This window comes from Branchiostoma floridae, chromosome 1 (genome assembly GCF_000003815.2).
Source record: "Branchiostoma floridae strain S238N-H82 chromosome 1, Bfl_VNyyK, whole genome shotgun sequence".
NCBI lineage: Eukaryota > Metazoa > Chordata > Leptocardii > Amphioxiformes > Branchiostomatidae > Branchiostoma > Branchiostoma floridae.
The window spans coordinates 31,823,642-31,836,440 of NC_049979.1; the positions used below are offsets into that span (position 1 = coordinate 31,823,642).

The 12,799-nt window shown below is 42.1% G+C and overlaps 1 protein-coding gene across 1 annotated transcript; it reads left to right on the forward strand.

Moving 5' to 3' along the window:
• LOC118423375 lies at positions 1-2,378 on the forward strand. Its single transcript, XM_035831533.1, has 3 exons — positions 1-377; positions 519-1,911; positions 2,349-2,378. Exons 1-3 carry the CDS (start codon positions 1-3, stop codon positions 2,376-2,378), a joined length of 1,800 nt encoding a protein of 599 aa, XP_035687426.1.
• The last annotated feature ends 10,421 nt before the right edge of the window (positions 2,379-12,799 follow it).

Below are 12,799 nucleotides of genomic sequence, written 5' to 3' on the forward strand. Positions count from 1 at the left end.
ATGTTGGCACAAAGCGGGATCAGAGTGCTTGTGAGGAAGGGAGTTATTGCTCCACAAGCACTTGCAAAGCATCTACCTCTTGAAGCATCGTGCATTGAAGGCTACAGTCAGATTCGTAAAGACCGTACTGACAGGAAAGGGGGTGGAGTTGCGATTTACATAAAAAACGATATTGCAAGCAGGCCTTTGGACTTGGTTGTACCTGGGGAACTGGAATGCGCATGGGTACACCTTCGGCCAAAACGGCTTCCGAGGGAGGTCTCGTCCCTGGCCCTTTGTGCTGTGTACAACCCCCCAGCCTCACCCCACGAAGGTGTGTTGCTAGAACACCTGTCGGAGTCCATCGACATGCTGCGCAACTCTCACCCAGATATAGGGCTAGTCATACTTGGAGATCTAAACCGCCTAGACATCTCTGATCTTTGCTGTTTCAGTTCGCTTCAACAGATCGTTGAAGCCCCAACTCGTGGCGAAGATACTGACTAATGTGAGTAACTTCTATGAATCTCCCGTCACAGCTCTCCCGTTGGTCGCAGTGACCACGCCTGTGTCATCATGCCAGGGAAACACAGACAGACATCTAACACTGTCCGCAAGAAGGTAGTCCGTCCGATGCGTGACTCGGATTCCAGGGCGTTTGGATCTTGGATCACCACTCACTCTTGGGATGAGGTTCTGCTAGCCACCTCTGCCGAGTCCAAGTGCGATGCCTTCTACAGTACTTTGAAGTGTGCGGTGGATAAGTACTTCCCGACTAAAGTGGTGCGCCTCCACTGCAGAGACAAACCATGGGTCACTCCCTGCATCAAAGCCCTAATCGCGAAACGCCAGAAGGCTTTCCACAAGGGTGACACAAGTGCCTGGAAACGGTATCGGAACAGGTTTATACGGGAAATCTCCACTGCTAAACGAAACCACTACCGGGACAAGGTTGAACACCTCAAGACTTCAGATCCCAAGGAATGGTACCGCAACATTAAAGACATGACCGGCATACGTCGTGACCAAGGCAACCAAATCCTGGGCGTTAACAACACTAACCCGAAAGAAGCGGCTAATGCCATAAACACGCACTTGGCAGCAGCCTCCCAGCAATTCCCGCCGCTGTCGCTAGATGAACTGCCGTCCTTCCTGCCTGCGTGTACCCCTCCCCCGGTGGTCACAGTGTGGGATATGTACCACCAACTCCGTAAGGTGAAGGTAGGAAAGGCTTCCGGCGTTGATAACATCTCTTCCAGACTAGTGCGAGAATTTGCGTTCGAGTTGAGCTCGCCTATGACCGACATCTTCAACACCTCTCTTGCTGAAGGATCGGTGCCTTCTATATGGAAGAAAGCCAACGTTGTTCCTGTTCCGAAAGAGAACCCACCACGCCTTGACAAATTACGGCCGATCTCATTAACTTCCATCTTTGCTAAGATATGTGAAGGGTTTGTGACCAGGTGGTGTTTACAGGACATTCTACCTAACATTGACAACCGGCAGTTCGGCTCACTTAGGGGAAAGTCCACGACACATTGCCTTACTAGCCTTGTTCACAGCCTTGCTTGTGCTACTGACAAACCCGGACATGTTAGTACGTTGGTACTTACGGACTTCACGCGTGCTTTTGACCAAGGACATCACCTGACGGCAATGAACAAACTCCTCGAACTTGGTGTCCGCCGGTCCATCCTTCCCTGGGTTTGCAACTTCCTCTCGCTCCGACAGCAACGTGTCACATACAAAGGAACACTTTCAGAGTGGGAAACGCTCACCTGTGGAGTACCCCAGGGCACAAAGCTTGGTCCCCTGGTCTTCCTTGCCCTCATAAACGATGCAGCCCCCCAAGATGATACTTCAGCAGAGGCCTGGAAATATGTGGACGATATGTCTCTTGCAGAGGCCAGACTAGCGTCACACCCGTCGAAAGTACAAACCGACCTAGACAACCTAGTCAGCTGGACTGACAAAAACTATATGCAGCTCAACCCAACTAAATGCATGGTGTTGTTCATATGCTTCTTGCGAAAAACACCCGAAATTCCCAGACTGTTTGTTGGTGCGTCTGAACTTGAAGTTGTGCACAAGGCCAAGGTCCTTGGTGTAATATTACAAGCAAACTTGAAGTGGACTGCACATGTGGTAATGATAGTGGGCAAAGCTAACCGTCGTCTATACATGATTAGGTGTTTAAAGAAACACGGTTTGAGCACTAGCGACTTAGTACTTGTGTACATAGGGTTTGTCCGCCCCACCCTGGAATACGCCTGCCAGGTTTGGCACCCTGGGCTTACAGTAGAACAGTCACGTATGATAGAGCGTGTCCAGGTCAGAGCTTGTAAGACCATTCTTGGTCGCTCATACAGTTCCTACAGTTCAGCGCTACAGACGTGTGATCTAGAACCTCTGCATGTAAGACGTAAAGTTTTCTGTCTGAAGTTTGCCAGATCACTTGTTGATTCTGAGTTTTTCAGTGACTGGCTACCACCACGCCGCTCTGAGCCACATGGTCGGGTCCTCAGGAATGCTGACAACCTTAGCCAGTTTAACTGCCGAACATCACGGTTTAGGAACACCACACTACCATATTGCGTCGATCTGCTAAACTCACATTAGACCTTGAAGTGTCACATTTTAATCTTTCCGTTTTTATCATTTATATGTATTGTATACTTGTGGGTGTGTAGATCCATATTTTTAAATTGTAGTATTAAGTGAAAATTGTGATAATTACAATTAAGCAGGACATGCCATTGCTTAGCACCAGCCTCTTTTGAACTTTGTATTTGTACGAGGCAATTTAGTCCCGGGACTACCACCTTGTACATGACTTTGTGCGTGTTTGTATGAATAAACCAGTTCTCTCTTCTCTCTCTCTCTCATATTCCTCAGCAAACTCTCCTGCATTAGAGTACCCTAGCCAATGTTGAAAATCGCGAACCAGAGCCCCCTCCCCCCATATTCAAAGCCAGACAGTCTGCGAAGAAGGCTAGAAATAAAGTCTCTACAACGTTTCTGATTACATTCTGACATGATATGTTTATTTATACCCTCTCTGATATCATTGAATTTTACGTTCTTTGATTCATACCTCCAGGATGATAGTCAATGTAATTGCACAATGATTATAACAGGTACATGTATGTAGTAAATATGGCGGCAGATTCTTAACTTGTGGGCAAGCCTAATGATTTTCTGGAACGCCACAAAACCCCAGCCTCGATAGCGGTCCACGATCCAGCCTCCAGGAAGTATATGTAGTAGTGGAGCGCCACAAACGACGCGCTGCTGACGGCAAGGTGGCTTTTCAGTTCAGACTGGGAAGGAGTTGTGAAATGCCACTTGGCAGAAAGGTGGCCCAGAATGTTTCATTGAGAATAGGCTATTTCATGTTCGGTGGCGCAGCCGTTATTGTTACTTTCTGAACGATTTTCGTGTCGACTACGTGCAATTCGGGTTGACGGCGGCCATTGGGGGAAAAGCAAAAGGGCGGGGGAAAAGCGGAATTACACCGGGGGTAAAGAGGAAGGACGGGGGCACAGATGAAGTACAGCGGGGGGCAAGGGGAAGTCCGGGGGAAAAGATGAACGGGTAGGGGGAAAAGCAGAAGGAGTTAGGTGGGGGTGATCTGTAGACGAAGGAAAACTTAGATTTTACAAAAACTTAAAAACAACATATGACATGGAAAACTACTTGTACCATAATAATTATGATTACCGCTCAGCAATATGTAAGTTACAAATTAGTTCGCACCCGTTAGAAATAGAGAAAGGAAGATACAAAAAGCTACCTGTTCAAGAAAGAATTTGTAAGCAGTGCACAGTGAATGCAGTTGAAAATAAAACACATTTTATTTGTGGATGCCCCCAATTCGAAGCCGAAAGAAAAAGGCTATTTGATAGAGTGACCGAAATCACACCAACATTTTCATTATTAAAAACGCCACAAAAGATTCTCTTCCTACTAACATCAAGGGATCAATCTATTATAGAACACATGGGGCATTTCATTTTCAAATGTCTTCAAGAAAGAAGTCAAACCCTGTAATAGTTACGTAGACTTAGTACCCCATTATGTATCGTATGTATATTCATCCACTTAATATTTGTATGTTAGAATTTAGTTTATCTACATGTATTCAGACCACATTTATTCATCTCATGTAATTAGTCATTCTTTTCTTGCAATTAGCCCAATGGGCATGAATTTGCAATAAACTTTATACTTTATATGCTCGTCAAGTTTTATAATTCCTGAAAAGTTTATGTCATTAATATGACGTAATTATGAGGTCATTATTTTTTTGCTAAAATGGGGAATTCCCATAATACCTAAATATTTACACAAAAAGGTGCCAATAAAGGTTTCTTATTAAAATTTAGGGGTTTCAGTCAAACAATCATTCAGTTATATGCACTTGCTGTTACATTTTTGGAGCAAAACTTGAAGTTTTTTGAGAATACCCTTTTTTCACGGGTCCGTCTAATACAATCAAATTGATGACGTCATAATTACGTCATATTACGTCACCGTAACGTCTTAGTTTTGTCAGGTATTATGTTTCTACCATTTTCATAAAATTTGGTGGCCGCACGACACGTCGTTGAAGAGTTATAGGACTTAGAAGTGGAGGGCCTCAACTACCCCCATCCATCGGTCCAGGGATAACCAAACAAGAAATCTTTAAAAAAAAGCTGTGCCTTGCCGCGTGGTAGGAATATCGTCAGGAAAAAGTAGGTCGGCACTTCAAGCTGGCAAGGCAAAATGCCGTGCCTTGGCGTGCAGTAGGGATAATTTGCTTGTCTGCTAAATACGTATTATGGTAGCCAAAGCCTTGTATTGATCTGTTAATCTTGTTGCAAATATATGTAGGTGTCTTAAAATATGACCTTGCATTTTCTGACCCTCGACAACTAATAAATATGAAATAATTAGACATTATTTCAAGGATATACAGTAACAATTTTAATTTATTTCATTTCTGTGAAAGGACAGCTGAGTGGGTACTGTATGCTTAGTAGGAGTCCAGGTATTGTGGTCAGCTTAGTGGGAGCTGCATGCATGGCTGTAGTCCAGGTACTGTGGTCAGCTGAGTGGGTACTGCATGCACAGCAGGAGTCCAGGTACTGTGGTGAGCTGAGTGGGTACTGCCTGCACAATTTGAGGTACTGTGGTAAGTTGAGAGGGTACTATATCAGAGCACTCCCCAAATGATGGAATAAGGGAGGCCCTCCACTATACTCCAGTCCAGCTCCACTATACTACATTTGAAATCTAGTGTGTTTCTTCCCAATTTTCCTGATTAGTTTTGCTAATATTAATGAAAATTCACAGATTTTTGTGGTATCACTTTTCCAGTTGGCATTGTTTGCAAAAACTTGTGAATGGGCGATGATCAAAACAATAGTGGTTTTGACACTTCACAACAAAGGAGTCACAACACTATATTTTACTTGTAGTATTCGACACCATCTGTCATGCAAAATGAACACATTTTCATGAAAGCGCAGCGCGTTGGTTTGGATTATTTTTGCCAGCCCTTCCAGTATACTAAAAGATTCTGGGGAGAACCCTGACTATTTTAATGACTGCAGTTCAGGTATATGTACTATGGTAAGATTGAACAGTTTTTTTTACATAATTGATGTAGTTCATCAGAGCAGCGTGCATTTGTGCTAATCACAATGCAGTCTGTACGGTGGCAGAGGTTGAACTTGTTGTATTGAGTGCGAATGCACAGTCTGCACGGTGGCAGGGGTTGGAAGATTGAGTGCAAAAGCACAGTCTGCACGATGGCAAGGATTGGTAATAAGTGGCAGTGATTACACTTTGTCTACTTGATGGCGTATTTCATTCAATACACACTTTGGCTTTAACACGGCTCTGGTCTGTGCTGTGAAGAAATCTGCAATCGAAGACTGAAAGAGAAGGAAAACAATTTCTTGTGTCAACATTAAAACCAACTGAAAGAGCATATGTATATTTAACTGATAGAATACTAGTGGTTTCTAAACATATGACAAAGGAGGTTTAAATAGACCTTGACATGACTAAAGGGTAGCCAATTTCTTGGCATTCTTCAATTTGTTGGAGAGGATCTGCTCTCCACCGACAGCATAAATCTTTTTAAAAAATGGGACCAAAATGAAGGCAATACGATAGAAACAGTCCTGAGAAGACATTTAAAGATGGCAAACGTTAGTTGGTAAGCAAGAAAGTAACACACGAATGTGCTCAATCGTGTGAAAATAGAACCTTGCATGTCCGAAAAGGATTGGGGAGGGGGGCTGTTTTGATTCACTTCGTCTTTTCGTGTTTATGAAATTATGTTCACGGCCGGACAAACCAGCGTCATTTATAATAATTTGTTAACCTACAATGTCAGGGAAATACCACCCAGGTAACAAAAATGTCGCGGTGACCACGTGTGAGGTCAGACAAAGACTGGGGACTGGGTTGTCGTAAATTAATAAAAAATGACATCACTGACATTTTTCCACGTAACAAAAATGTCCGACAAATTATGCACAAAGAAAATTGATCTTGCTACAGGCCTCACAAAAACACTGATAAAACAATGATTATTTTAGGAATCACTACGATAAAACTAGAAGTTTGACATATATAGTAGCTAGAATATTATCTTACATATTCCAAGGCGTTACATTTTATTTCTGAATTAGCGATAACTTTGAAAGAAATGATGTAGAATGAAGACTAGGAAATGTAACAAAACACAAACCTGATGTAAGATTCGACTCACACTGGAGTTTCTTAGGCATGCGTTCTTAAATGCGGCGCATATAGAATATGCATTGCAAACAAACAGTTATTGCTTGCCGCAGGACTAGGGTTGATATTTGAAATATAACAAAATGATCTTAAATATTATCTATTGCGACTTCTCGTGTGACGTTTTGAGCTGGCGCTCTCCTAAACTCACGTTAGCGTTTTGCTGCGGTCTCGGAAGGTCTCTCCAACGTTTTGATGACGTCATGGCTACTTAAATATTCACATACAATTTATTAGCCTGATTTGGAAATTATTTCATCTTTATGAATAGCTAATGTAATTCTTGTTGCGAGATAATGCACTTGATGTTATGTCACTCCAAATGAATTTGGAATGTTACCATACAAACGCTTCATTTATTCAATGTAACCAAATATTAAATGCTTTTAGAACCGACCGCAAACAGAAACAAATACGTAAAATGGACGGTTTAAAATTCAACGGGGATGTACCATTGTCTGCCTAAGCCGTCAAACTTGTCCATGAGAAAGGCGATTTGGAAGGGCCTTTGAAAGGGTCTTTGGAAGAGCAAGGTTAACAGGTCCGTCCATTGATCCATGGAACCATGGAAGAAACCTGGCGTAAAGCCTTGCCGCCCTCGGCAAGGCTTTACGCCAGTCTGAATAGGGTTAATGATTCCCGGGAATCTCTGCGGAACAAGTACACACTCTTTGAGTTAATAGAGTCTACCTTTTGTACATATAAGATAAAGTAATACCTATTTTAAACCAAAAATTCAATGGCCTACCGCCTATGCTCAAACCAGCCAAGTTGAAAACTCTGTGTTGAAAACTATTCTCATGTGAAGCCAGGACCAATCTCATGTGAAGCCGGAACCACGATAGAACTGTGGTTCTAACTCACTTTTCACTGCTTCTCACTGCTGTCATCCCCTATTGGTAACGCTCTTTCCGAATAGCATTGCCTACCCAGTCATTTTCATGTAGTTAGTGGAGATAGCCCCCGTGGCGGTTCATTGTTTCGAACAGGGTTTCGCGAACGAGTTCGAGCCCACTGCGAAACTGTTCTACTCCCGCCGGCCTTTGCGCGAACTATCCCCGTGATCTAGAACGACACAGCAGACCGAGCTCTTTCAATCTATCAAGTTCAGCATGCTTGTAATTATTTGATTCAAAGCACTGAGTACACAGTACTGTTTTACTGTATAAAGTGTGTGTTGAGGAAATACGTACAAATAAAGCAACAGCGATTTCGACAAAAACCCGATGACCTATCGCCGAAACTCACATTAGGCGAAAATCGATCGAACGACGAGTCTGCGAACTCTAAATTACATGGAGGCATGACCCCTATGCCGACAAAGAAACGGCAAAGTTCCCCCTTACCGTCATCGTCATGCATTCTCGTAATTTAGAGCTCGCAGACTCGTCGTAAGAGTTTTTGTCAAAATTGCTGTTGCTTTTTAATAGTACATGCAAGAAATTGTCGATCTCATTGATAAAGCAAAAATGACATGTAAACTGTTCATTTTGGCGTTAAAAAACACACATTTTGGTTTATTTTATGTGCCCTGTCCTCAGTGGAGTCAACGTTGTGGAGTCTCATATTTCACACGACGACAGATTACCCTGTATGATGACCGTTCACACTTAATGGGGTGCCAGGTACTTTCTAACCTGGCCCAGCAGCACCCCACCTAAAAAGTTTTCACAGCAGGCGGAGAGGGGGCAATTAGTGAACAATATTGAAAATCTGTGAAAATTAAGGTCAAAGTTGGTTGCTATGTGTTGCTAGGTGAGCCAACACCCACTTTGCTGGGGGTCCCTGGACATGACTTAACCACTGAGAGACGAAAATGTAGCAACAAGTGCAGATAATAGAATTATAATGTTTATTACGACTTGCGTTGCTAATAGCAATATCACTGACGTCAAAATGACGTCATAAAATGACGCCATGCACATCTAAGATACGAGTTTGGCTCCGCCATATTATATCCACCACCTTGAATTTTCAAAAATAATTTTTGGGAACAAATAATTACAAAAGGCAATGGAAATAGACTAAATTCATTCATTTAGATGGTTTTTAATGAAAAAAAAATACCAGGTAGTTGCAAATTTTAAGGGACAATTAGCTTGTTATTCTTGATCACCCTTGCCAAACTGGTCTGGAATGCCGCTTTAAGGCCAGAAACATTATACCAGCATTAAAGCCAGCATAAGGCACTTTGCCATGGTGATTTCGCGCCTATTATAGCTGTCCATGTACCCCTCCCTCAACTGTCAGCCAGGCAGAGTCTTGAGCCAATTAGTGAACATTACAAGAGCATTAATGCTCTCTGCCACAGCTATTAGTCACAGTTGACCCTTATATTAACAAGTGGTACATGGGTTAATCCCCAGCCACCTTAGCATTGTTTTCCTGTTGGAAACTAGATAGTGACTACAAAGGCCCAGGGTCTCTGACAATGGGATTGGGAGAAAGGAAAGTAGTTTGCAGTAATCATGCACTTGTTTACATGCAATGTATGTTTTCCTTGTAGTAATGCTTGGCAAGTTTGGTCTTAGGAACAACTTACTACAATGGTCCTCTTACAAACCCCAGGAGTCTGCAGGTTTGAAATGGAGTCAGTAGCAGCCTGCAGCTGGCATGGGTTTGTTTACATTATGGTTGATAGTTCAACGTGGGTTACAAGATGAAAAAAAATGTTTATTGTTATACCTCTTTGAATTGTCGAAGCAAACATGCATGTCAGGGATTTTAACTATATATGTATACAGTATAGACTAGCTTGATAGTGTTTAGTGTCAGATAAATTATAATTAATTCATTCCTTTCAATGGTTTCCTCAGACAGGAACCACTATTGTGCCCCAGGAACCACTATAATTGTAACTTCCTTTAACCCTTAACTGGAAATTCAGGAAAATCTATTTGGTTTCAGCCCACTTACTTCTAAAGTAGATTTCACTACTGAGTGTAAAGAGGGCAAACAGTTGCCTTTGTCCAGCACACTTCTTCTTAGATTGACTATAGTTCAGACATATATGCTAGTGGCTGTACTAGGCCAGTCACATGACTCAGCCCTAGGTATGTCACATGATACCCTCCAAGATTCTGGGCCAGGCCAGGCTATATACAAGTAACAGAGCAGGGGGGCTAGGTACGTAGAAAGGGGTTTCATGCAGCCTGTATATGGGCTTTTAATAGCTACAGCTATTAGGTACAGGTATGGCAAGGTTTGACTAGGTATGTAGAATACAGAAAAAAGAAACAAGCATCATTGACACAGATAGCTACACTGACCCACATCTGTCACCATTGGTGTCTGGACTTGAGGATCTCCCTAATTCCCTAATTACATGGCTCATCTGGCAGAACTAACTTAAACAAACACAGGATACTTCTCCACTACAGGAGGTCATGTCTGTATACTTAGCTGATCATTCCTGGTGCTTCTATGAATTGCAATGAGTGGAGAAGTTTTTTTGTCTTCAATATTACTAATATTAGTTGTGGTTCCATTTTGCATGTGCTTTCTGAAATCTTACATTGCAAGTGTAGGGAAGACACAATTGCATCTTCTATAAGACAATTCCTGAGAGCTGCACACAGGCATACAATGTATGTTGAAGTGCTCTATTGATCAATAGTCCTTCATTTACTTAGACTACTAAAACTATTGTTGAAATGAGTCCTCTTTAGTTTACTTAACTGTCACATTGAGTAGGACTACAATTCCCACAACTCTGTTTTTTTTTTATACTGACATTGACAATGGCCCACAGATCCCTTCATCTATGTCCAGTATCTGAACAACAGCAAGAGAGACTCTAGTTTTGACTTTTGGAAGAGATGGGACTAGTTCCTACCTAAAGCCAAGCCTATTAAAAGAGCTTTCAGTGTTTGTTTTAGAAGAACTTCAGTAAGGAGCCATCGCTACTTGGGACACAACAGCCAGTGAAAGGCCTATGTGCATGTAGTTCCTGGTAATCAATCACTCTAGGAGAAGAGCCTGGCTGCAGCTGGGCAGAAGGTCTTCTGGCCTTATCTGTGGGGCTAACTTTGTGTAGCATATCAATTATCCACGCACTGCATGCAAGGGGCCAAGCATCATGTACCCCTTTGACACAGCCCTGTTTTTCTCTTCTTCAGTTTTCAACTTGTATACTTGTAAGCTGTCTTTTTCTTAAGTTGAATATAAAGTTACCTATTCATAACAGACCAATCCATATAAAAGTGAAGTTGAGACATAACCAAGTCCTTATTGGAGGAGCTTACAAGTGGAGTACCCTGACAGACCACCTGACATGGTCTAACAAGTAACAGGTCACCTGACTTTCTTACTCCTGACCACCATCTAACCACCACTGGCCAACCAAGCTCCCACACCACCATTCCACTTGTACTTGGGCCCACAAAACATGATAAAATGCACTGTTCATGTTGGTAGCACATTGATGAAAATTATGACATTTCAGTTATCAGCTGAATGAATACTTCAAGCACAGATGAACTCTAAACAGCTGTGTCAATTTCAAATCTAACAAAGCATATTAGCATGAAAAGTGTCTTAAATCTATTCAAAGTCAAACCGACAGTTTTTATGAACAGCATAAATTACAAAATTGTGAATCAATACACTTTGAAAAGGTTATCGTAACATGAAACTCAGAGATTGACACATGTCATTATGCTGTCAGAGATGAATGAAATTTTCATTTTCTCGTAGTAAATAGATATATCGTACGGTAATCACTGCTACATTTTACATGAACATGTGCACTGTACAACTGATTTTACAGGTACAGGACCAGTATAACGCATTATGTGCTGTCAGAATGGATATAGGTAGTACCGGAAAAATTTCAACAGAGTAGCCTATTCTGTCTTTGTTTATTTAGACTTATGCCATCATTCTAAACCTAATCACCATCTTCAGCCAATGGCATTCAACTTCATATCATGTGGTACTTTCTTGAGGGTCTGCATGCTCTTTTCCGTTAGGCGTAGGCAGCCTATTTTATTTCCCGTAACTCGTAGGGAAAACCATCTTATCTACGTAATTCATAGCGAGGCGACCAAATTTAGCGTAATTGACTTCCTTGATTTAGTTTAATACGTAGGGGGTCCTTCTGAATTCAGCGTAAATCGTTGTCGGGACCCCCCATGTAGACCCTCTTTCTTTAATGCCCAGCCAGACAATGTTTTTGTATTTTTCAAGTGCTAACTTTTTATATAATTTAGTGGTTAAAATAGATGTACATTTTATAAGTCTAAAGACAAGCTTACATGTGAGTGTAAGTACATAATGATAGTGTGCATCACTGTTTCATTTGGTCTGACTTGATTTTGTTCTCAAAGAGACTTGCTTTTGCTTTTCTCCACATTTGCCGGGCAGCTTGTGTCACAGCAGGACATATGGTTGACCTTTTAGTGACCAGTGCACTGATAGGCAATCCCCTGATGGAGTCCCAGGGAAACATCCACAAACTCTCTACCCAATGATACATTTTAGATGGCCCTCATACATGTAACTTCATGAGAAACATTTTGTTAACTTATCAGGGTTTTGTGTCTGACTCATTTCTTAGTTCAAATTCAAAGTTATGTTAAGACATGGCAGTCACTTCTTGAAAACAGCAAAAATGTTCATGGCATTCTTCCTAGATTCTTTCTTGGCACAGTCTGATGGCAGGTATTGTAGAACACAACCTCCCTCCCTCATTGTGCCATTAATTCTGGCCTAGCAGAAGGTTATTTTGCCTAAATCACATAGTTTCATTGTCTTTGAAGAGAAGTAGAAGTAGAAGTAGGACCTGGAGAAATGTCCTGGAAACAGATCCCGTTTCAGGCACATGTGTTTTGGAAGGGTGGCAAGACAAGTACTCCTGAGGCATAATGTGGCGTGACCACCCCCACTAGCTAGCTGTCAGGGGTGGGGTACTGGCCTCTCCTGCACTCAGGGAAAGACTCAGATGATAAGTGATGATTAATGGGCCCAGCCTCAACTCGGCATTAATGCAATGTCCAGTGGGAAACAACTTAGTGCGCGGTTAAGG

Bases quoted from the DNA above. Each gene is read 5' to 3' on its own strand.
- LOC118423375 (XM_035831533.1), top strand. From the start codon at position 1: ATGTTGGCACAAAGCGGGATCAGAGTGCTTGTGAGGAAGGGAGTTATT. The intron at 378-518 runs GCTAGTCATACT...CTCCCGTCACAG, and splicing joins AACTCTCACCCAGATATAGG to CTCTCCCGTTGGTCGCAGTG. The intron at 1,912-2,348 runs GTACAAACCGAC...TCGCTCATACAG, and splicing joins TAGCGTCACACCCGTCGAAA to TTCCTACAGTTCAGCGCTAC.